At 39.3% G+C, this 24745-nt stretch overlaps 1 protein-coding gene across 1 annotated transcript in view; it reads left to right on the top strand.

The window, feature by feature from the left end:
* The first annotated feature begins 582 nt into the window (after positions 1-582).
* LOC135480832 (uncharacterized protein C05D11.1-like) overlaps positions 583-24745 on the top strand; it is a 46058-nt gene continuing 21895 nt past the window's right edge. Inside the window, exons 1-14 of the mRNA XM_064760761.1 lie at positions 583-727; positions 1843-1925; positions 2441-2599; positions 5578-5787; positions 6408-6530; positions 7973-8113; positions 9142-9252; positions 14416-14507; positions 16174-16276; positions 20276-20350; positions 21525-21635; positions 22307-22450; positions 22571-22753; positions 24000-24102. Coding sequence (XP_064616831.1) covers positions 583-727; positions 1843-1925; positions 2441-2599; positions 5578-5787; positions 6408-6530; positions 7973-8113; positions 9142-9252; positions 14416-14507; positions 16174-16276; positions 20276-20350; positions 21525-21635; positions 22307-22450; positions 22571-22753; positions 24000-24102 — 1783 coding nt within the window. The remainder of the gene's footprint in view (positions 728-1842; positions 1926-2440; positions 2600-5577; positions 5788-6407; positions 6531-7972; positions 8114-9141; positions 9253-14415; positions 14508-16173; positions 16277-20275; positions 20351-21524; positions 21636-22306; positions 22451-22570; positions 22754-23999; positions 24103-24745) is intronic.

Here is a 24745-nt window from a genome sequence, read left to right as displayed (position 1 = left end):
AGTTATTTTGGATGGAGGTCAAAATTGGCCAGGCAAAGTTTTTTCAGAACTTTTAAAGAGTCCGCCGACCGACTGACAGACTGACAGAGTGACTCATGGAACTACATGTAGGCCTATTTGTTACAGAGTAAGTAATAACATTGCAAGCTTGGCCTACAAGATGCTATCTTCCGTTTCTTCTTTAACAGTTTCCTAAAACACGGCATACAAACCGCCTTTTAAAATTAGGAGCGCAAAACTCACGAAGCTTAACTCACAGATGACATTACTTTCGTCTGCTCATTTCATAAAGCGCGCGACCGAATATCTGTCCATCAACCATTATTTGCGGGAAGGTGTGAAACGCACTTCATAAGCATTGTAATTTTACATTTTCGTCCCATTATATCATTGCCATACAAATACTATTTTCACTGTTTCGATTAATGCTCTAGGTTTTTTATATTCGTGGATACTTCTCATATTTTTCAAAAGTTTCAAACCTTCCATTTCAGCCCTTCCCACCATTTTTGCGTCGACTCGTCTGCCGGCAAAGGGAGGCAACTTTTGGATGGCAACGATTTCCATGCGCGGCATCTAAAAATGGCCATGTCAGGGTTCGATTACTTGTTCACAGCTCATGCCAACGAGTCTATTCCGGTGTCCAAGTATAAATCTCAGCGGACAGGATTATCTGTATTTATTGCTCAAGTGGAAGGGCCGTTGGTGAATGGGTATTTCTGCCTGGGTGAGAAATGCATATTTCTGATAGCATGTGAACACAACAACAACAACAACACGTCGACTGTCTGTATTAAAGTTCTTCACTGGGGCGATCAGCCACTGTCATTTTCGCAAAACCTTATAAATAAATATTTCGTAAATCACGTTTCCTTGGGAGTTTGGTGTTATAACCATGAATGGTAAATATTTCTAGAAACTGGCTTTATAAAAGTGACAACCACTCCATTACATCCATATATTAGCCCAAAACTAAGCCTCGTACACATTTAAATCATTTTCAGACTAGCTACTTTCAGAATATCTTGACTTTTCTCTCGTCAAAATCACTGTATGCCGTCACAATGCACCAGGTGCATCCAAAATCCAGGGTGTAAGTGTGTGTAAAGTGGATAAGGAGACAGCTGTGCAGGCAGTAGTCATAAGCCTGACTGAAATCTTTATACATGTAGTTGACTTTTCTCGTTCAACTGACTGAACATGTTGTTTCTTCTATTCTGCTTCTGTGATGACCGATGTAACCATCTCTAAAGCTGTCATTTAAAACTGGCTTCTTCTGTCTTGTTAGGTTGATTTCCATATCTTTTTAGCACATGGTTCCGAGATTTTAGCACACCTGATTCTCCATGAATGCAGTAATTTTGATGAATGAGAAGCAAGACGACAATCACCATTAGTATGGTGTTTCAGCTTAAACTTTAAGCCAGGAGGTTTGACAGGTACTTGATAAAGGTACTGGTAGTTGTTTTTTTCCAGGCCCTCCAGCCATGACTCGGATCATGATTATATAAATGAAAAATTAAACACCAGTCAAATAAATAAAATGTCACCCATAGAACTGGTTGCTGCCATGTGAAAGAAATAATCAGACCAAAAATTTTGCCCCCAAAACATGCCTGTATAGAGGCAAATAAATGTCATAGAATATTACTTTTGTGCCAAAACTTTTCCTTTTCCAGTAGGACATACTATCCAAACAAACCTGGAGACACCTACCTAAGATCTGTAGAACTCTCAGAAGCTGAAAAAATGTGCACCTTAGTGATGGGCGATATTTTAATTAGGTCAGTCGTATAAGGCATTAAACTCAGCCAGATAAATAAATAAATGTTGTACCTTCAGCCACTGAAGCTCACAATGATGATGGTTTGCCACACACTCTGGAGCACCTGGTGTTCATGGGAAGTGAGGACTACCCCTATAAGGTAACAAATTTTCACGCTAGCAAGACAGATACTGTAATTCAGCCTATTTGCATGTTTGTTCAAGCATAATCTGAAGGCATTTTTCTGCGTTTTTTCTGATCTTGACCAATCTAACTAATGTAGTTCTGTCTTCAAAATCAAATTAAAACTGTGAATAATTCCCTGAAAATTGTTCTTTTAAATGTGAAAAGGTTGAGGAATTAGGATAAAATGTGGTCACTTCAAAAATGCTAAACTTCAGGTGAGATACAGTTACAGTATACTGATATTCACATTTTTACGACACTGTGTATATTAAAGAATGCAACTTCTGGTAGTAATGTTTTTAGCTTCAACTGAGCAGCTCTACACTAGCTCAGTCGTTTTGTTTTTTTGTTGGTCAGTCAGTCAGTGAAATTTTTAATATCATGTCTTTTAACTCTGGCCTTTTTATATTTTACCACACGCCATTAGCTGAACAAAGACATCAATAAAATATCATTGCTAAATGTTTGTTCTACCTGTGATGTTCTCAGGGGGTCCTGGACTTGCTGGCTAACAGGTGCTTGGCCTCCGGAACCAATGCCTGGACGGACACTGACCACACATGTTACACTATGACCACTGCTGGCAGCGAGGGCTTCCTAAAGCTCATGCCAATCTACCTGGATCATATCCTCTACCCAACTCTCACCGTAAGTCAGGGTTTACACGGATCCTTGAGTCCTTGAAAGTATTTCAGTATTGTTGTAAGTTTCTAAAACCCGTGAATGTCCTTGAAAAGGAGGCTTTTTTGGTGGGAGGGGGTAGGTCATTGGGGGAATAAGCCCTTGAAAGTTCTTAATTTTTCAGTGTTATACAGTTAAACCGACAACATCCGCAATGGCAAATTGTTGGTTTTGACAAGATGCGAGTTTGTGGAAGGTTCCATGTGCAGCAACAACAACAGTCACTTCCTGGTATACCATCTTTAGTTTAGTTGCAAATTTCTAGCCATCAAGTTTAGCCGATTTGAGTTGCCGGTGGAGATGACAAGGGAGAGTGATCAACCCCCAGCTGTGCAGTTATACCCAGTGACAGCCTAGCTGCAGGACTTTGCCACATGGGGCGAACTCCTGAGGCATGGACCGAGAGAAGGGTGTTTACTCGCCTACTAGTACATGGAGACCATCCTTAAAACAGTGTTTGTTGCGTGTAAGAAGCCATTGGTCCATCGGTCGTCAACAATTTTTTTTGCGTTTTACCTGTGAAAACTTGCGATAAATGATCTGAAATCTCTCCCATTGGTTACTTTTGCACAGTCTGAGTTATGGGCAACATGGCATACGGAATAATAAGCAACACCACACATAATAAATGCTATTGTTAGATCTTAGAGTCGCAATCACGAGTTCTGATGAAAACAAATTGCATGGAAATGGATTTTCTTAATTCAACAAGAGCAAACCTGAAAAGTTGAACCTAATTCCTGTGTGACTGTAGAGGACCATGAACAAGTGACAATCTTTGTGACTGTAGGGGACTATGAACAAGTGACAATCTTTGTGACTGTAAGGGGCCATGAACAAATGACCGTCTTTGTGACTGTAGGGGCACATGAACAAATGACCGTCTATGTGACTGTAGCTGACCATGAACAAGTGACCGCTTTTGTGACTGTAGGTGACCATGAACAATTGACTGTCCCTCTGAGTGTAGGAGACCATGAACAAATGACCATCTTTGTGACTGTAGGAGACCATTTACAAATGACGGTCTTTCTGACTGTAGGAGACCATGAACAAATGACGGTCTTTCTGACTGTAGGAGACCATGAACAAATGACCGTCTTTCTGACTGTAGGAGACCATGAACAAATGACGATCTTTGTTACCGTAGAGGACCATGAATAAATGACCATGTTTGTGACTGGGGGGACCATGAACAAGTGACGGTCTTTGTTACCGTAGAGGACCATGAATAAATGACCATCTTTGTGACTGGGGGGACCATGAACAAGTGACGGTCTTTGTTACCGTAGAGGACCATGAATAAATGACCATGTTTGTGACTGGGGGGACCATGAACAAATGACGATCTTTGTTACCGTAGAGGACCATGAATAAATGACCATCTTTGTGACTGTGGGGACCATGAACAAATGACGATCTTTGTTACCGTAGAGGACCATGAATAAATGACCATCTTTGTTACTGTAGAGGACCATGAATAAGTGACAATCTTTGTGACTGTAGGTGACCATGAATAAATGACCATCTTTGTGACTGTGGGGACCATGAACAAATGACCATCTTTGTTACTGTAGAGGACCATGAATAAGTGACAATCTTTGTGACTGTAGGTGACCATGAATAAATGACCATCTTTGTGACTGTGGGGACCATGAACAAATGACCATCTTTGTTACTGTAGAGGACCATGAATAAATGACCATCTTTGTTACTGTAGAGGACCATGAATAAATGACCATCTTTGTTACTGTAGAGGACCATGAATAAATGACCATCTTTGTTACTGTAGAGGACCATGAACAAATGACCATCTTTGTTACTGTAGAGGACCATGAATAAATGACCATCTTTGTGACTGTGGGGACCATGAACAAATGACCATCTTTGTGATGTAGGGCACCATGAATAAATGACTGTCTCTGTGACTGTAGGGGACCATAAACAAATGATCATGTTTATTTATCGGGTAGTGTACAAATGAATGATTCTGCCTTCAGGAGTGAACAAATGAATGTGTTTGGCTTCAGGAGTGAACAAACTAATGTGTATGGCTTCAGGAGCGAACAAACAAATGAATGTGTCTGGCTTCAGCAGTCAACAAACAAATGAATGTGTGTGGCCTCAGGAGTCAACAAATAAATGAATGTGTGTAGCTTCAGGAGTGAACAAACAAATGAATGTGTCTGGCTTCAGGAGTGAACAAACGAATGTGTCTGGCTTCAGGAGTGAACAAACATGAATGTGTCTGGCCTCGGGAGTCAACAAACAAATGAATGCATGTGGCCTCCTGAGTGAACAAATAAATGTGTCTGGCTTCAGGAGTGAACAAACAAATGAATTTGTGTGACCTCAGGAGCGAACAAACAAATGAAGTGTGCTGCCTCAGAAGTGAACAAACAGTTGAATGTGTGTGGCCTCAGGAGTGAACAAACAAATGAATGTGTCTGGCCTCAGGAGTGAACAAAGAAATGAATGTGTTTGGCTTCAGCAGTCAACAAACAAATGAATGTGTCTGGCTTCAGCAGTCAACAAACAGTTGAATGTGTCTGGCTTCAGCAGTCAAGAAACAATAAATGTGTCTGGCTTCAGCAGTCAACAAACAAATGAATGTGTCTGGCCTCAGGAGTGAACAAACAATTGAATGTGTCTGGCTTCGGCAGTCAACAAACAAATGAATGTGTCTGGCTTCAGCAGTCAACAAACAAATAAATGTATTTGGCTTCAGCAGTCAACAAATAAATGAATGTGTCTGGCTTCAGACGTCAACAAACAAATGAACATCTGTATTACTTAAGAGTTTGGTTACATGTTAATACTAAATGTGAACAATCGAACACCAGTCAATGAACAGATGAACATTTTTATGACTGTAGCAGTCTGGCTACATCACTGAGGTGCACTGTATTAATACCAAGTGTGAAATAATATGTTGATGCCTACAGGAGTCTGGCTACATCACAGAAGTGCACCACATCAATGGTGAGGGCGAAGACGCAGGGGTGGTGTACTGTGAGATGCAGGCACGGGAGAACTCTGGGGAGAGCCGGTGTTACCTGGGCATGTTGAGGGAGATGTACCCAGGGCGCTGTGGGTACAAATCAGAGACAGGGGGCATCATGGAGAATCTCCGCATCAGTACCTCCCACAGAAAGGTAAGGGCAGAGCCTCGAGGAAACCCACGACCATCCGCTCGATGCTGGCAGATCTTCCCACATACAATAAGAGAGGAAGCCAGCATGGGCTAAACTTGAACTCACAGCAGCCACATTGGTGATAGGCTCCTGGGTCATTATGCTATCAAATATTTGATGTTATAAACCAACAGTTTTGTCAGTAACCTGCCAAAGGTCTGTGGTTTTCTACAACCATTAAATTGCATTAAAGGAATTCTTTATATAAGGTAAAACTCAAGGCGTTTAAAAACAAATATATAGGTAAATAAACCATCAATATTGTGTTTGCGTTAAACTGTTGAACATTCATCTACATATACATGTATATGAACAGTGATAAGTCATATTGTAGTAATACACAAGGCAGATACTGATTTTGTGTAGAAATGATACTTTAGATGTTTTATGTGGGCCAATTTTAGATAAATTTGTCTGAAAGAAGGACTTTTTGCCTATATTTAGAGAGGTGTCAAGAGATCGGACTCTGAAGTAAGCTGAGAATTAGAGTACATGTAACTCATGCTTCGAAAGGCAAGAAAATGTGAAATGTTTCATGTAGCAAATGTGAGATTAATCATTACCTGGCATTTTGTACACAGGTGTGTGCCTACCACCATGAGTTCTACCGTCCAGAGAACCTCTGCGTGATCATTACGGGGAAGGTTGATCCTCAGGAGGTGTTTGACGCATTAAAACCTGTGGAAGACAAGATAACAGCAAAGGTAAGTGCCTTCAGTCTTTATCTGTTTTCACATGATGAGTGCTTTCAGCCTTCATCTGTCTCCTCATGGCAAGTACCTTAACTCTTTATCTGTTGCCACATGGCGAGTGCCTTCACTCTTTATCTGTTTTCACACGAGTGCCTTCAGTCTTCATCTGTTTCCACATGGCGAGTGCCTTCAGTCTTTATCTGTTTCCACATGGCAAGTGCTTTCACACTTTATCTGTTTCCACGTGGCGAGTGTCTTCACTCTTTTTCTGCTTTCACATGATGAGTGCCTTCAGTCTTTATCTGTTTCCACATGATGGGTGCCTTCACTCTTTATCTGTTTCCACATGACGAATGCCTTCACTGTTTTTCTGTTTCCACATGGCGAGTGCCTTCACTCCTTTATCTGTTTCCACATGGTGAGTGCCTTTAGTCTTTATCTGTTTCCACATGGCGAGTGCCTTCACTCTTTTATCTTTTTCCACATGGCGAGTGCCTTCACACTTTATCTATTTCCACATGCGAGTGCCTTCACACTTTATCTGTTTCCACATGACGAGTGACTTCACACTTTGTCTGTTTCCACATGGCGAGTGCCATCACTCTTTATCTGTTTCCACATGGCGAGTGCCTTCACTCTTTATCTGTTTTCACATGACCAGTGCCTTCACTCTTTACCTGTTTTCAAATGCCATAAAATTGATGACAAGATAGTAGCAAAGGTGAGTGCTTTTCCTGTTGTAAGTTTTAAGACAGAAGGTAGGAGCAGCAGTTTTTATCTGCTTACCTGTCATTATTTTGAAGTTAAGATGACAGCAAAAGTGCCCCATAATTCCTTTTTCTGTTTTCACTTATTTCTGATTTTGAAAAGACCAGGGCAAGACATTTTCCTCATTCCCTGCAATTGATTGGATATCTAACACACCTTTACCTGTAATAACAACATGTTGTTCCAAGAACTGAGACATGAACTTCAAAAGAAAAGTCAACAAATAATTTAAGCCGAGTTGCATAGGAAGGGTGGTGGAAACAGGCCTAAACGGCTACAGCCGTTTCTTCTTTCAGTCATTCCTGGTAACTAAAAACCAACGTTTAATCTGGAATTCTAACGAGTCCATGGGGCATGCCATGTTTATAGAGCAATCAGAAACACAATGTCGCATCACTTGCACCCCACACACATACCATTGACAGGCTGGACAGGGTATGGGTGATGTAAGCAGACACAGGAGTTCAGTGTATATGATTTGGCTTTCCTTGCACTGTGATATCTTCACTGAACAACATCATTATCCACCATAATGCTGGCTGCTGTCGCATATGTGAAATATTCTTGAGTACGGCATAAAACACCAATCAAACAAATCTGAATACGATGTAATTCCATCACTGGAAAAAGTGTCGGTTGAGTACAGAACATCACATGTAATCTGGTTTTTCTTCTATGTTTCCCAGGGTGACCGTCCAGCGTTTACGCGACCCTGGCAGTCACCTGTTCCCCCTCTTACCCAAACAGTGGAGAAGAGGCTCCCCTATCCATCAGATGAGGAGACGCACGGCATGGTGTACTCGGCCTGGAGGGGGCCCAAAGCTAAGGTAAACATAGCCTTTGATCATTGTTATGGGGCCACTATTACAAATTTGCTATCAGAACTTAATTTACGTAAACTCTTACAAGAACTAAAACACATTCTGGGTTTATTTACATAGAGGCACACCAAGTTCCACACTGGTCACATAGACAGGGAAATATGCCCTCAAATCTGTATGTTAACAGTTGATCACTGAGCTGATTGTAAGGTTGTATATCTAGTTGTCTGTGACAGATCAAACATAGCCACAATAAAAGTTTAGGAAGATCAACACCACACATAGAAGAATAGAACCATTTAGTGCTTTTACAAGGTTTAACAAGCTGAACAAGGGTGGAGAATTCCCCTTCGGGCCACTTTCATAGAGTTTCGTATGCCAAATTTCTCATAACTGTTTTCATCAAGACATTATCCAGGTTATAGTGCCATAGAGCGGCATCATTATGAGAAAAGTTACCGTACAAAAAATTGAATTACAAAGTTTTGTGAAAGTGGGCCCGGTGCAATATCTACACCAAAATTTTTTGTCTTTTTTTTCTTCAAGAAATTTTCATAAATCCCTTGTAAATTTACGCATCGCTGACTCGATTGATTCATTTAAATCCGATAAGAATATTAAAAATTACGGTTCCTGCATCTTTCGAAAGAAAAGGCAACAAAAAATGTAACCATAGTTATTTCAAAAGAGAGGTGTGGCAGCAGAACACAGCCATTTTTTGTCTGACTGGCCTGGTAACTGTGTAAATTAACTTTTAGTCTGGAATTCTTAAGAGGCCGTGGGATACACCATGTTAAGGCAACCAATAGGTTGAGTGTTGTCTTTTCTTTTAATCAGCTTTGATCACCTTTCTGTGATCACCTCTTCTTCTTAGGCCCAGGCAGAGGTTTTGTCGTATATGGTGTTACTGGAGTATCTCACTGAGATTCATCACTCCCTTTCAGAGCGACTTTGTGGGTAACTTTGTCAGTACACATATATACATTTGGCTGGGTGTTTCATTTCTTTCAAATTTGCTTTTTTTTCTTGCTCAGGCGCAGGTGGAGGTGTTGTCGTGTATGGTGTTACTGGAGTACCTCACGGAGACACCCATTGCTCCTTTCCAGAGAGACTTTGTGGAAATAAACGATCCACTATGCAGCAAGGTAACTAGAATTACCAAGAACTATTGTAATGTTACCTGTAAATAAGAATCACACATAACCAGATTTGAATTTATTTGATTGGTGTTTCACGCCGTACTCAAGAATATTTCACTTATAGGATAGTGGCCATAGTGATAGTATTATGGTGGGAAGAAACCGTGCAGAACCCAGGGGAAACCCAAGACCATCGGCAGGTTTTCCTGCCACACTTTTCCATGTATGGCCGGAGAGGAAGCCGGCATGAGCCAGACTTGTATTCACAGCGATCATATTGGTGGGAGGCGTGGTAACCCCCTCAGCCACAGAGGCCCCTACCAGATTTGAATTAAGCTGATTTGAAATTAGTTTTAAACACTCACCTTTTGGAGTATCAGGATTAACATTGGAACAAGTCTGGAGACGTAAAATTGTGTATTATGTTGAGGCTATACTTAGCTTCAGAAGTCCACCCCCACTCCCCCCCCCCCCCAAAAAAAAAATCACCTTATTCACTATTGGGTTAAAGTTGGAAAGACTTCAAAGGTCTGGGGACATAAGCTGTGTGTTATGTTGAGGTTAAATTTTGATTAAGAAATCAAATTGAAAAATAAAGTCACAAATTGCGTGGCATTGAGGACTCTGGACAAGCAGGTGAAAAAATGTGGTTTCAAATTTGCTTCCCTTTTGAGAGTTCTGATTTCAAGTGACAAAAAGTTTTTAAAATAAATTGTCCTTGATTTTAACCGCTGGCCAAATCCTCAGATTGGTATAAATGGGAAATATATGGATAAGATGTGAACCATAGCAGGGCTCGTTTTAGAAAATGTTTTATGGCCTGTTATTTTTTACATTATTTAATAAGTTGCGGGCCAAATCTGAAATGACCTGCTACTTTTTTCATATGACTTGCTGTATTATTTTGTTACATGTATAAACCCTCAGTTCAAGATGCGTGGGAAATTACCACAAAGTTTTTGATCAACCTCACATTACATAAACAGGGGCCTTCATAAATCGCATTAACACATGTTGTTTTATTGGCAGAATGGATGAGGATGTAGGTCATGGGTTTCTTTAAACTACTTGTATTATGATGATATGGTCAAACAAACAAATGGGCTACATGTAAATGTATCAGGATATGTTCAAAAAAACAAACTGACCACATGTACATGTATTATGATGTCATGGTCAAACAAACAGACAGAGTACATCTACATGTATTATTATATTATGGTCATACAAACAAATAGACTACATCTACATGTATGATGATGATATGGTCAAAGAAACAGACTACATGTACATGTATTACGATATTATAGTCAAACAAACAGACTACATGTACATGTATTATGATATTGTGGTCAAACAAACAGACTACATGTACATGTATGATGATGATATGGTCAAACAAACAGACTACATGTACATGTATTATTATATTATCGTCAAACAAACAGACTACATGTACATGTATTATGATATTGTGGTCAAACAGACTACATGTACATGTATTACGATATTATAATCAAACAAACAGACTACATGTACATGTATGATGATGATATGGTCAAACAAACAGACTACATGTACATGTATTATTATATTATCGTCAAACAAACAGACTACATGTACATGTATTATGATATTGTGGTCAAACAGACTACATGTACATGTATTACGATATTATAATCAAACAAACAGACTACATGTACTTGTATTACGATATTATGGTCAAGCAAACACGCAGACTACATGTATTACGATATTATGGTCAAACAAACAAATAGACTACATGTACATGTATTATGATATTGTGGTCAAACAAACAGACTACACGTATATGTACTATGATATTATGGTCAGACAAATAGACTACATGAATTACAATATTATGGTCAAACAAACAGACTACATGTACTATGATATTGTGGTCAAACAAATAGACTACATGTACATGTATTATGATATTGTGGTCAAACAAACAGACTACACGTATATGTATTACGATATTATGGTCAGACAAATAGACTACATGAATTACAATATTATGGTCAAACAAACAGGCTACATGTACTATGATATTATGGTCAAACAAACAGGCTACATGTACTATGATGATATGGTCAAACAAACAAACTACATGTACATGTATTACGATATTATAGTCAAACAAACAGACTACATGTACATGTATGGGTTTTATTTTTTTATTTCTTGTTTTTTTTTTGTAAAAAAATAAATAGAAATAGATAAATTTTTTAAAAATGCTTTGTGAGCTTAAGTTTTTTAAGACAGCTGTTGTCCTTGGGCCTTAAGGCCTGGACAGTGGGTGTCTTTACTTCTGCAAATTGTCCATTTTTTTCGAAAATATCAAACTTATTAGGACCAGTACACTGATGTGTTCTCACTCGCTGAGTCCTTCACCAGTTCACTTTGGCAATGCCCACCACCCATGCAGTGTGGAAATTCTGAAACTCCTGACACCTGTGCCACACATTTTGAGCCTAGAGCACTCTTCATTTTCGAGACAACATCGAATCCATTGTGTATATATTGTACCATATTGATTTGACAACAAGCCCTGTTTTTGCTGGTGCAATGATTTGTGACTAGTACCTTGCTACATTTCAATCAATGGATAGTGTAATACAGTAAAGGCAACAAGGTACTAGTCAACAACATCACAGATCGTTTTACATTTATTTTGGTGATGTTTTAATACCTTTCTGCATGTACATGTACTATGATATTGTGGTCAAACAGACTACATGTACATGTATTACGATATTATAATCAAACAAACAGACTACATGTACATGTATGATGATGATATGGTCAAACAAACAGACTACATGTACATGTATTATTATATTATCGTCAAACAAACAGACTACATGTACATGTATTATGATATTGTGGTCAAACAGACTACATGTACATGTATTACGATATTATAATCAAACAAACAGACTACATGTACATGTATGATGATGATATGGTCAAACAAACAGACTACATGTACTTGTATTACGATATTATGGTCAAGCAAACACGCAGAATACATGTATTACGATATTGTGTTCAAACAGACTACATGTACATGTATTACGATATTATGTTCAAACAGACTACATGTACATGTATTATGATATTATGGTCATACAAACAAATAGACTACATGTACATGTATTATGATATTGTGGTCAAACAAACAGACTACACGTATATGTACTATGATATTATGGTCAGACAAATAGACTACATGAATTACAATATTATGGTCAAACAAACAGACTACATGTACTATGATATTATGGTCAAACAAACAAACTACATGTACATGTATTACGATATTATGGTCAGACAAACAGACTACATGTACATGTATTATGATGTTATGGTCAGACAAACAAATAGACTACATGTACATGTATTATGATATTGTGGTCAAACAAACAGACTACACGTATATGTACTATGATATTATGGTCAGACAAATAGACTACATGAATTACAATATTATGGTCAAACAAACAGGCTACATGTACTATGATATTATGGTCAAACAAACAGGCTACATGTACTATGATATTGTGGTCAAACAAATAGACTACATGTACATGTATTATGATATTGTGGTCAAACAAACAGACTACACGTATATGTATTACGATATTATGGTCAGACAAATAGACTACATGCATTACAATATTATGGTCAAACAAACAGGCTACATGTACTATGATATTATGGTCAAACAAACAGGCTACATGTACTATGATGATATGGTCAAACAAACAAACTACATGTACATGTATTACGATATTATGGTCAAACAGACTACATGTACATGTATTATGATATTGTGGTCAAACAAACAGACTACACGTATATGTATTACGATATTATGGTCAGACAAATAGACTACATGAATTACAATATTATGGTCAAACAAACAGGCTACATGTACTATGATATTATGGTCAAACAAACAGGCTACATGTACTATGATGATATGGTCAAACAAACAAACTACATGTACATGTATTACGATATTATGGTCAAACAGACTACATGTACATGTATTATGATATTGTGGTCAAACAAACAGACTACACGTATATGTATTACGATATTATGGTCAGACAAATAGACTACATGAATTACAATATTATGGTCAAACAAACAGGCTACATGTACTATGATATTGTGGTCAAACAAACAAACTACATGTACATGTATTACGATATTATAGTCAAACAAACAGACTACATGTACATGTATGGGTGTTATTTTTTTTATTTCTTGTTTTTGTTTTGTAAAAAAATAAATAGAAATAGATAAATTTTTTAAAAATGCTTTGTGAGCTTAAGTTTTTTAAGACAGCTGTTGTCCTTGGGCCTTAAGGCCTGGGCAGTGGGTGTCTTTACTTCTGCAAATTGTCCATTTTTTTCGAAAATATCAAACTTATTAGGACCAGTACACTGATGTGTTCTCACTCGCTGAGTCCTTCACCAGTTCACTTTGGCAATGCCCACCACCCATGCAGTGTGGAAATTCTGAAACTCCTGACACCTGTGCCACACATTTTGAGCCTAGAGCACTCTTCATTTTCGAGACAACATCGAATCCATTGTGTATATATTGTACCATATTGATTTGACAACAAGCCCTGTTTTTGCTGGTGCAATGATTTGTGACTAGTACCTTGCTACATTTCAATCAATGGATAGTGTAATACAGTAAAGGCAACAAGGTACTAGTCAACAACATCACAGATCGTTTTACATTTATTTTGGTGATGTTTTAATACCTTTCATGATGTCTTTTTATAAACCAACACATAAGACATTATACACAAAATGAAGATTGACCTGCTATATTTTTTCTTTTTATTTTTGTAGCAGGTTATATCATGGATTGGCCTGATGTATGCAGTTTTCACCTGGTTTTAGCCATTAGCAGAACACTAAATCGAGCTTTGCATTGGCCAAATAATCAACACTCATATGGCCGTTTGGATGAAAACAATGGAAATGCATGTATATTAAGTTAAACATTACCTTAAGAAAACGAAACTAATAATAAATGAGTTTGTAACTGAGAAGGGGTAGAGTCATAAACTTGAAGATGAGCTATTGATGACTTTAAAACACATTGTTGATGTTGTTTCACCAGGTTGGATACAATGTGATAAACAATGCAGAGTGCTGCATTACTATGATCTACAAGAACGTGCCAAAGGAGAAGCTGGATGTCATCAAGACAAAGTGAGTTGTGGTCTTCAGAACTTCCCTACACTTACACCTAAATCATTGTTATCTAGGAAAAACAACAGGGGCAACCTGGATGATCGTGGGTTTCCCCCGGGTTCGGCCCGGTTTCCTCCCACCATATGGCTGGTTGCCATTGTATAAGTGAAATATTCTTGTGTGGTAACTTAATGAATCAGCTTTTAATGGGGAATTCTTACAAGACCATGTTGTAATGTGAGAGTGACTGGAAACATGATGTCTCATCACTCATTTAGCAATGTACGTATGGCTAAAGAACAAAACAGTTTTTTATTTTCTTCAACACTTACTGCAAAAACCTTGTTTATCACAAAAATAAATATGTATGGCAACCTGCGGATGGTCATGGATTTCCTACCACCATAATGCTCGCCGTTGTCGTAAAAGTGAAATATTCTTGAGTACGACATAAAACACCTATCAAATAAATAAAGGAACAGTACATGGGATACTTCATTGATGCATGTATATATTTGGTTTAGTGTTGTCTATTCTTCTATCTGTTTTTAGCAAGGCAAGGAATTTTGATGATGTGGGAAAGTATCTGGTCAAACTTTTTTACCATTCGCTGAGAGTCGGCGTTGCCATGCAATAACAGGGAAAGCAATGTTAATATAAATGTTAGGGGATGGTATCTTCTAAAGTATGCGTGTATGAGCTAAGGTTTTACATACATGTAGAGCAGAATAACACAAGAGGGATAGATCGTTGATGCTCTGTGTGGATGTTAATTACTCACCCCCTCAGGTTTTGTTACTCACCCCCTCAGTTTTTGCTACTCATCCCCTTAGGTTTTGTTACTCATCCCCTTAGGTTTTGTTACTCATCCCCTTAGGTTTTGTTACTCACCCCCTCAGGTTTTGTTACTCATCCCCTTAGGTTTTGTTACTCACCCCTCAGGTTTTGTTACTCACCCCCTCAGGTTTTGTTACTAACCCCCTCAGTTTTTGTTACTCACCCCCTCACATTTTGTTCCTTAACCCCTCAGGTGTTGTTACTAACCCCCTCAGTTTTTGTTACTAACCCCCTCACATTTTGTTCCTTAACCCCTCAGGTGTTGTTACTAACCCCCTCAGTTTTTGTTCTTACCCCTTCACTTTTTGTTACAAACCCCCTCAGGTTTTGCTCCTTACCCCCTCAGGTTTTGTTACTCACCCCCTCAGGGTTTGTTACTCACCCCCTCAGTTGTTGTTACTCACTTTCCCAGGTTTTGTTACCCTCCCCCTCAGGTTTTGTTCCTTACCCCCTCAGTTTTTGTTACTCACCCCATCAGTTTTTGTTACTCACCCCCTCAGTTTTTGTTACTAATCCCCTCAGTTTTTGTTACTAACCCCTTCGATTCCTGATACACTCTCATCCCTCCTTTTCAGTGCCTCTTACTGACCCCCTCAGTTCCTGTTACTAACCCTCTCAGTTCCAGTTTCTACACCCACCCCCCAGTTTTTGTTTACTAACCCTCTCAGTTCCAGTTACTATCCCCTTCAGTTCCTGTCACTACCCCCTTTCAGCTCCTGTTACCACCCACACCCCTGAGTCCCCATTACTAACTCTCTGTTACTCCCTCCCTCCCTCAGTTTTTGTTACCCCCCCCCCCCCCATCAGCTCCTACATGTATATAACACAGTGTTACTGTATGTTTCAGACAGGAGCAGCTGCTGAGAAAACTGAGCACCAGGGAGGAGGCCATAGACATGAAGAGGATGGAGACAGTCATCCACAAACGCATACTCGAGGCCCTTAACAGTGTTGGTATACCACACTATTCTTGTTTGTGTTTTAACAACTACTCAACCTTTTTGGTTGTAAACATGCGGTTTTAATTTTACCGACATTCTTAAATTTGAAACAAATAAAGACTTTAAAGTTTGCACTCTCTGTGTCAGAGCCAACAACGCCACCAATTTTAAGGTGAGACATTTGAGTCAAATGTCCTGAAGCAGCACACAAGCCTCCAGGTGAGCCAACACGATCAGCATGTCCCACATACATGAACACCTTGGCCTACATGACTTGTTTTCAACCCTTCATGAATCTACGAATGAGACTGTCTTGTATTGTAACATTAACTGAGCATTCAAGCGAGATGTAAACATATCAGTGTCAGGGGTGAAATAATGGGACACCAGTGATTGGAATATATCCAAGTACTTCCATTCAGTTAAGGTAAAGAAAGACCTTGACAATTGATCTGACAAGATATTTTGTATCCCAGGGTTTCAGGTACCGGGTAGCACTTAAGTAGCTAGACCTGGGCTCTGCCCGCTCAAATACTTCGGTTGTCAGTTACAATAAAGCAGACATTTTACCCCCTACTTTGTTAATGCATGCTACAACCGTAACCTGATCTGTCTGAATCTGAATGTGTTTGTTTCTGGAATGGGAGCATAGGAGCATAAACCCCATCTGCACCGCCAGCATCTCCAGCTCATTAATGATCCTTCCTGATTCTTCTTTTGTCCATCTACCATTTGCAGTTAACTTTTCACCGACTGCTCCAGAGCCAAGCTTCAAGGCATCAGTTTTCACTTTAATATCCATTGATGGCTTCCTAAATATAGCACCATTGTTTGTTGTCACATGGTTCTTCCACCAGGATATGTCCTATCTTCCAGCCTTGCCATCATCGTAGGTACCTGGCTGATGATAGCTGCACAAAGTTTTTTGCAGCCAGACATTATCAGGAAGTCATTGAGGTAGTAACTACATCTTATACCTTTTTAGCATAATCATACATACGAAGGCTTTAGAGTTTTTGTGAATACTCTCGCAGCAGAAGACAAACCTGAAGGGAGACAAGTGTACTGGTAAAGTGACCTCTTTCCACACTGAGCAGAGATATTTCCGGCCCCATTGGTCTATGGGAATGGTGGCGTAAGCGTCCTGCAAATCTATAAATCTATGGATGTTAAATAATCACCCTCATCGATGAGCTCCGCCATTACGTTTAGGGTTTTTTCGTTAAAGTGGTAATACTGAACAAAATTGTTCAAGCCTTTTAAATTCAAAATAGTTCTGTACTTGCCATTCTTTTTCTGGTGCATAGAAATATTAGATAAGAAGTCGCCAGGAACAGAGGAGCAGACTTCAGTGGCTTTTTTCCCTAGTAAAATTTTAGGCTCTCTATCAGTAATTTCCACCTCTGTTAGGTCAAATTTGATTGGATTGGGCATAGCTCACTGAGCCGGCATCTCTACAAACTAAATTCTTTCCCCTCCCATGTTCTACAAGATCCATTTATCTGCCGTCTGCCTCTGTTAGTTTGGCAAAAATGTTTTAATATTACCAAGCAACGGTTTTCCTGCCAGGTGGAATTCCATTTTCCTGCTTACTCTCCAGATATTATCGATCTGACAGACACGGTCTCGGACATTATCTTGTATAACAGTCGTGTTGTCGGCGCCTCCGCCGCACATATCGACCTGTACCTCCTAGCCACATGGGGCTGAATCTGTAGCCGTCTTGACAGAGATACATTGAAGATGCAGTTTGCCGTTATCATCGCCAAAGTTTGTGAAGCAATCACCCTGCAGCGTGACATGCCCACCTCAGATTTCGTTTCTCCTAGCGCAGGGGCGAGGAATGTCAGTGACAAGATCCTTATCCTGAGGAGCCCCTGTACCTTAGTCATTGAGATGTCGCGACCCCACACTCGACTGTCCAGCGCCCCCCAGATTTCTGGATTGATTCTTGGAAGGATCAAGACTTCGCAGTTCTGCGGAATTTCAAACTGTTTTGATAAATCTGTGACCTCCATTTGACGTTACGCTGCCTTTGGCCTCTTTATGTCCGGTAGGTGCTCACGTGGCGTCCATATTACTAAACACGTCCGGGACGATGAAGTTTTCTTCACTGTCACTGTTTGATTGGAAATCACATTCCCTATTTAGGTCAAGAGGCTTGACATCCTTACGCTCTACCTGTGGAGTTTCTGCTTTAGCTTGAATAGTGGGTCTGAGCTCGAGCATTTCAACAAGGTCGGCTATGCCTAGCCTGTCCCTGAGAGCCAGCATGTCCACCTCTGTTATGTCATTCGGGCACACAGTTTGCCAGTTTTAACCATGTGGCCTCTTAGCATGTGGGGCTTCAGCCTCATTCTGGTCGTTCTGTTCCTTCTTTGTTTTACTTTTATTTTTGACCTGTCGTCTTTGAAGCCTTGCTTCATTATCATTGTCAAGAGTCCATTAGCACTGTCCTTGGTTTTGTCACAAGCGGTGCCTGTAGCCAACAAAGACATAGTGGGGACCACTTGCTTGTTGATGATGGCTGGTTTCCAACTCAGAGCCGAATAACTCTGCAAACTCACCACAATGCTGCATGCATGCCTTGTTGGGACCATGAAACACATTGCAAACTTTCCTTGACATACCTGTCCTAGACATGCGTGAGCACTGAACGAACGCAGGATAATAAAAGACGGTATGTAGTGGATTGTGTAGCCTTATATACACTTGACCACGGACTATTTTCTTTACTGTAAATATCATGTGCATGCTGACCGCTTGATAATTATGCAGTGTGACCCCGAAAGGCCAAGGCCATGCCTAAAAGAATAACAGTGAATGAGTATAGGTTTTTATTTTCGTCATCCCAATAAAGTTATGGAAACAACTTGTGATAACCTGTTTTTCACTTGAATTTTGAAAAAGTGGCATCAGGACACTATACCCCAACCTTATTGCCTCCCTGCATTTGGCCAGAAATGCTTATTTTCATTAGATTGTTCAATTGTTTGCTTGGTAGTTTATAACGCAGAACTTGAATATTTCGCTCACGTCGAGACATATAGGATGGTAGCATGTGTTTGGAACAAGACAGCCTCCCTGGGTCATTATGTCGCAAAGAACATGCCTCCACACTTGCTATTCAACACTATGAGCCGATCAACCCTCATCTACCCTCTTTATACCAAACTGATTGAGGGACCAGGACTTGTGTCATGTTTAAAGATTTGATTGATTGATTGGTGTTTTTTTACGCTGTACTCAAGAATATTTCACTTATACGACTGCGGCCAGCATTATGGTGGGTGGAAACCGGGGGGAGGGGAGGAGATCCACGGCCATCCGCAGGTTGTTGCCAGACCTTCCCACGTACAGCCGGAGAGGAAGCCAGCATGAGCTAGACTTGAACTCACGGCAACCGCATTGGTGAGAGGCTTCTGGGTCATTACGCTGCATTAGCGCGCAAACCAACTGAGCCACGGAGGCCTCCTATGTCATTTTTAAAGCCTTAGGTATGCAGCAACCCAGGAACGAATCCAGTGGCTTGTTGGCTGTTTTCATTAGGCCAATTTTATATTGTGATATGTAAGGAAGGAGAAAAGATTAAGAATACTTAAGAATCTGTGTCACAATTTTCTTTGGCCCAATGAATCCAGTAAGAACCTATTGAATATGGCCTTTTCTGGGCTAATGACCTGTTGATTGAAGATCCTGACAAAATCACTGTATTAAAGTGTAGCTGAAAATGGCTCTGAGGCTGTAGGTAAGGGAAGAAAGGTCGCAGAGCCTGTAGGAAAGGGAAAAAAGGCCGCAGACCCTGTAGGAAAGGGAAAAAAGGTCGCCGACCCTGTAGGAAAGGGAAGAAAGGTTGCAGACCTTGCAGGAAAGTGATGAAAGGTCGCAGAGTTTGTAGGAAAGGGAAAACAGGTTTCAGACCCCATAGGAAAGTGGAAAAAAAGGTTGAGAGATGTACAGAGTCAATGGCTATTACAGTGCACATGATATCATTGCTGTAAATTGCAGGTAGAGGATGACCCCCATTCAACCCTAGCCTTCATCTGTATTGAAGATTTCCTGTTTGGGGACACACAAGATGATGTAAGTATACATTGTACACATGGAAATTATAGAGCTGTCAACCCAGATAGGAACAAAGAAGTGAGAAACACAAACAGATGGGTTCCTGGTGCTGAAGGCCGGGTCGAGTCCAGTGCAAATTCCTAATGGAGGGGTACATTCTAGAGGGTAAAGACCCTCAGTAGTAGTTTTGTATATTTTTAACTTTATTTTGGAAGCTTTCGCTGGCAAGTATACAATATTTAATCATTTGTTTGAGATGAAAACATTAAAGAATAATATTATGAAATTCAGTTATATTGCGCAGAGAAAAAAATGTGACATTTAAAACACATGATTTTTAATTTAAAAAAGGTGAGATTTCAGTGTACATGCATTATTATACATGCAGAGTATGTGAGCTGTACCTGATCTTTCTCAATATGACCACATTATTTATTTATTTATTATTTGATTGGTGTTTTATGCCGTACTCAAGAATATTTCACTTATACGACGGCGGCCAGCATTATGGTGGGAGGAAACCAGGGAGAGCCCAGGGGAAACCCACGACCATCCGCAGGTTGCTGACAGACCTTCCCACAGACCACACTATTCGGTACAGAAATTAAACATGGGTGTATGAAATCTCATGTGATTTGTTTAAATCATGGTGGCTTTGTGGGATAAAGGAATTTCATGACGTGAAATAAATTAATCATTTTCATTTAAATTGACTGCTGAAAAAACTACTTTCAATTAAATTTTCTTGAGTATGGTATAAGACAGAAGTCAAACATATATACAAAGAATGACATATCTTCTCATATATGTTTGCTGATTTTTTATTTATTACAGGACATAGGTATTTTGAGTTGCAACAAGCAGCCCGGTATATCATTGTGTTGGTTAGTTGAATTGTCAACAACTTATATATTAATATGTTCTATTGACTGAACATCGGGGCTTGAGTGCAGATGGCATTGACCTTTTTTGTTTCGCTGTAGTCACAACTATATTTTTGACCAGTCAATATCTGAGCTGTCATAAAAATACTGTACTTGTAATAAAAATATTGTACCTGTTATAAAAATACTGTACCTGTTATAAAATACATTCAGTATATTTTTTTATTTACCTGTCTGTCAGCCCTGTAAAACACTGAAGTCTAATTTTCACTATTAAAGTCTGCTCTTTATTTATTTCCTCTCTGCAGCTGGAGATCAAAGTGAATGCTATCCGATCCTACAGGAAGATGAAGTCCGAACCAGAAAATTTCTGGCGGAATCTCCTTAACCAGTACTTTGTGGACAAACCCTACATCCTGGTGAGTTTCATTTTCATTCTTCACGTGTGTGAAGTGTATACATGCGTAGGTTACCATGGCTGACACTGTCCGACTGTTTGTCTGTTCGTCTTGCCTTATACATGGGGCATCAGGGCATTTGCCATTTTACTCACACCAATAATAGTATTTTAGCCTGAAGGGTATCTTCATATGACAGTGTATTTTCATTATACACTTGCATTATTCACAGCACAGCACTCCATCAGATTTTTCACTTATATTTCTACAATTGAAAATCAGTTTTGTGTCTTTCATTGACATGTTTGTTGATTATTAATGCCAGTTTTTAATGCTCATGTTGGTAATGCCGATGGTGATCTTGGTAATGCTGATGGTGATACTGATGCTGAAGTTGTTAATGGTGATTCTGACGTTGCTTCTAATGCTTATGCTGATGCTCTTAATGCTTATGCTGAAGCTGTTAATGCTTATGCTGATGTTGTTTATGTTGATAATGCTGATGTTTATGCTGAAGTTGTTAATGCTGATGTTGATGATGGTGTTGATGTTGTTAATGCTTATATGGATGCTGAAGTTGTTAATGCTGATATTGATGCTGCTAATACTAATGTTAGTGCTGATGTTGATGCTGATGTTGATGCAGAAGTTGATGCTTTTAATGTTAATGCTTTTGTTGGTGTTGATGTCAGATTATTGGTGACCCGAGTAAGAGCTTGATGGAAGAGATGGGACAGAGTGAAAAGGACAGGATTGCTGATCAGCAGAAAATATTAGGGGAATCTGGGCTCAAGAAGAAAGGGGACGTCCTGGAGGAGGCCATTGAGGAGAATGAGGTGAGACACAGGTAGTTTCATGTGCAGATTCATTTTGTTGTACAAAAAAGAGGTTCTTCCATGATTAACTGTCGCATATTGATGAGGGATCTAGAATCTCTGAATTATTTTTTCTTTCAGAAAGAGGCACCAGAAGACGTGATCACCAAAGTTGCAGTTCCTGATGTGGCTAAGATACAGTTTCTTCCAATCAAACCTTCCAATAACCTAACCCCGGAAGCAGCCAACAAGAATGAGAAATTCCCATTGGCTAATATACCCTTCAGGTTCACATTGGATGACATACAGACCAACTTTGTACAGGTTTGTAAGGATAACTTTTCTGAGAAATTTCTGTTTGTCAGCAGTCTTGTTCCATAGTTTTGTAAGGATAACTTTTCTGAGAAATTTCTGTTTGTTAACAGTCTTGCTTCCTAGTTTGGTAAGGATAGCTTTTCTGAAGAATTTGCATTGACTAACATTCCCTAGCATTCTGTATGATGACATGTATAGGTTTATAAGGATATTTTTTTGTGATAAATTTTTCAGCCAAATTTTGGCTGAAATTTTTTTACACAAGTTTTGACTGAAATTTTTCTGACAAATTTTGCTGAAGGTTCACATCAGATGACACACAGACTAACTCTGTACATGTTTTTTGTAAGTACATGTATATCTTTTCCAAGAAATGAATGATTTTAAAGTTATGTCAACAGTGAAGTGGATGAATTCAGAAAATTCATGAGTTCACATAGTACTGCTTGTTAATGAATGTCGGCAACCTGCTGTATAGGTCTTATTTGTTTCAAGGCATTTTCTGACCTCTATACCTCAGACCCATATTTATATTTCATACCGCCGTGGTATAAGTGAAATGTTCTTGAGTACAGCGTAAAACACCAATCAAAAGAAAATATATATATATATATATATTTCATAAACAGCAGTGTTTAATGTTTAAGTCAGTCCCAAAACATTCCTTGGCCAATATACATTGCCCAGCCTGTGGGAAAGCAGCCCTTAAAATCTTGACAAAGGATGACCATCAAAATCTGGACGTTTCTATGCTAGCAGCAGGGAGGAGTGCCTGTCAAAGCAAAGAGGCGCTCTCTTACTTTGTGTGCTCTCACCCAAAATTTCTCACTTTCATCATTAAAACTCATAGCCTCCGCAAAGTTCTATCGTTTTAATACCATGCATGCACCTCTACCACAACAATGGCAGGCTGGGAGCAAAAAAAGATTTTACACCCTAAAATGCACAGAATTACATTGGTCACTCCCAAGAAAGGGAAGTGCGGCTAGGGTTTTGATTCCCTCTGCTGCCCATCTCCTGACCAGCATGACCAGTAAGCTCTTGTGCTTGAATCCATCTCTTTCTGGTTCATTGTTAGGTGTAATGACAGTGAATTTCACAGCTACAGGTGCTGCCCAAAAGTCAGGTGCTGTGATTTTCTTCAGGCTTTGCCCAGTTGCTTCCACAAACCTAATTGATGTCATTTACATGTATGTGAAATATTCTTTCCAGTCAGAAAAATAAACAAGTTCCTCCTACTTTTGTGTGGTTGTAGATGAATGCTCTGTTAGACAGCACGGCTGTTCCTCAGGACCTCAAGTATTACCTCCCTTTGTTTTGCGAAGTTATCTTTGAGCTACCAATAGAAAGAGATGGCGGTGAGTTCATCAGCTTCTTTAATACTCTTCTGGTTGTCATTTAATATTTTGTGCCTCTGTTTGCTCTGTCAGGGGGACATTATCCTTGTTATTATGTTCAGTTACATATATTCTGCTGTGGCTGACTGGTTATTCATAACATGTAGGCCGCACGGGACGTGGCTTAAATCATATTCTTTGACAAGGTAGTTTCAAGATTTCCCAACTGTCATATTGTCATATATTGTACTGTTATATGAACTTCACCTGAGGACATCTTGAGGACACTTGCCTTCCATCAGTGTGACATGTCCTCAACATATGAAACATTTTGCATATGAAAGAGCAACTTTCAGTGCAATTTATAGACATTTATAATTGGATTTTGTAAACAAAACTACATTGGTTTTAAATGGCGAGTTTCATTGCTTCACAAAAAGTATAATTTTATCAGTCAACACAGAATGATGCCTGCAGAACATGCTTGAATAAACACACTGCAAATGTGCAAAAAGGTTCAAGGATTACAGCAAATCTTGAAAACATTGAAAATATAACATTTTCGAAGATCTTCATTTCAGTATTTCAGTGATTGTGCTGTATGAGGAAGTAATAGCTCAGCTGGATGCGGACAGCCTGTATATAGAGTCAAGCTTGGGTATAT

This window comes from Liolophura sinensis, chromosome 13, assembly GCF_032854445.1.
Source record: "Liolophura sinensis isolate JHLJ2023 chromosome 13, CUHK_Ljap_v2, whole genome shotgun sequence".
NCBI classification, from domain to species: Eukaryota; Metazoa; Mollusca; class Polyplacophora; order Chitonida; family Chitonidae; genus Liolophura; species Liolophura sinensis.
Note: the sequence above shows the minus strand (reverse complement) of the source record. Positions and strands in the feature narration are given on the sequence as shown.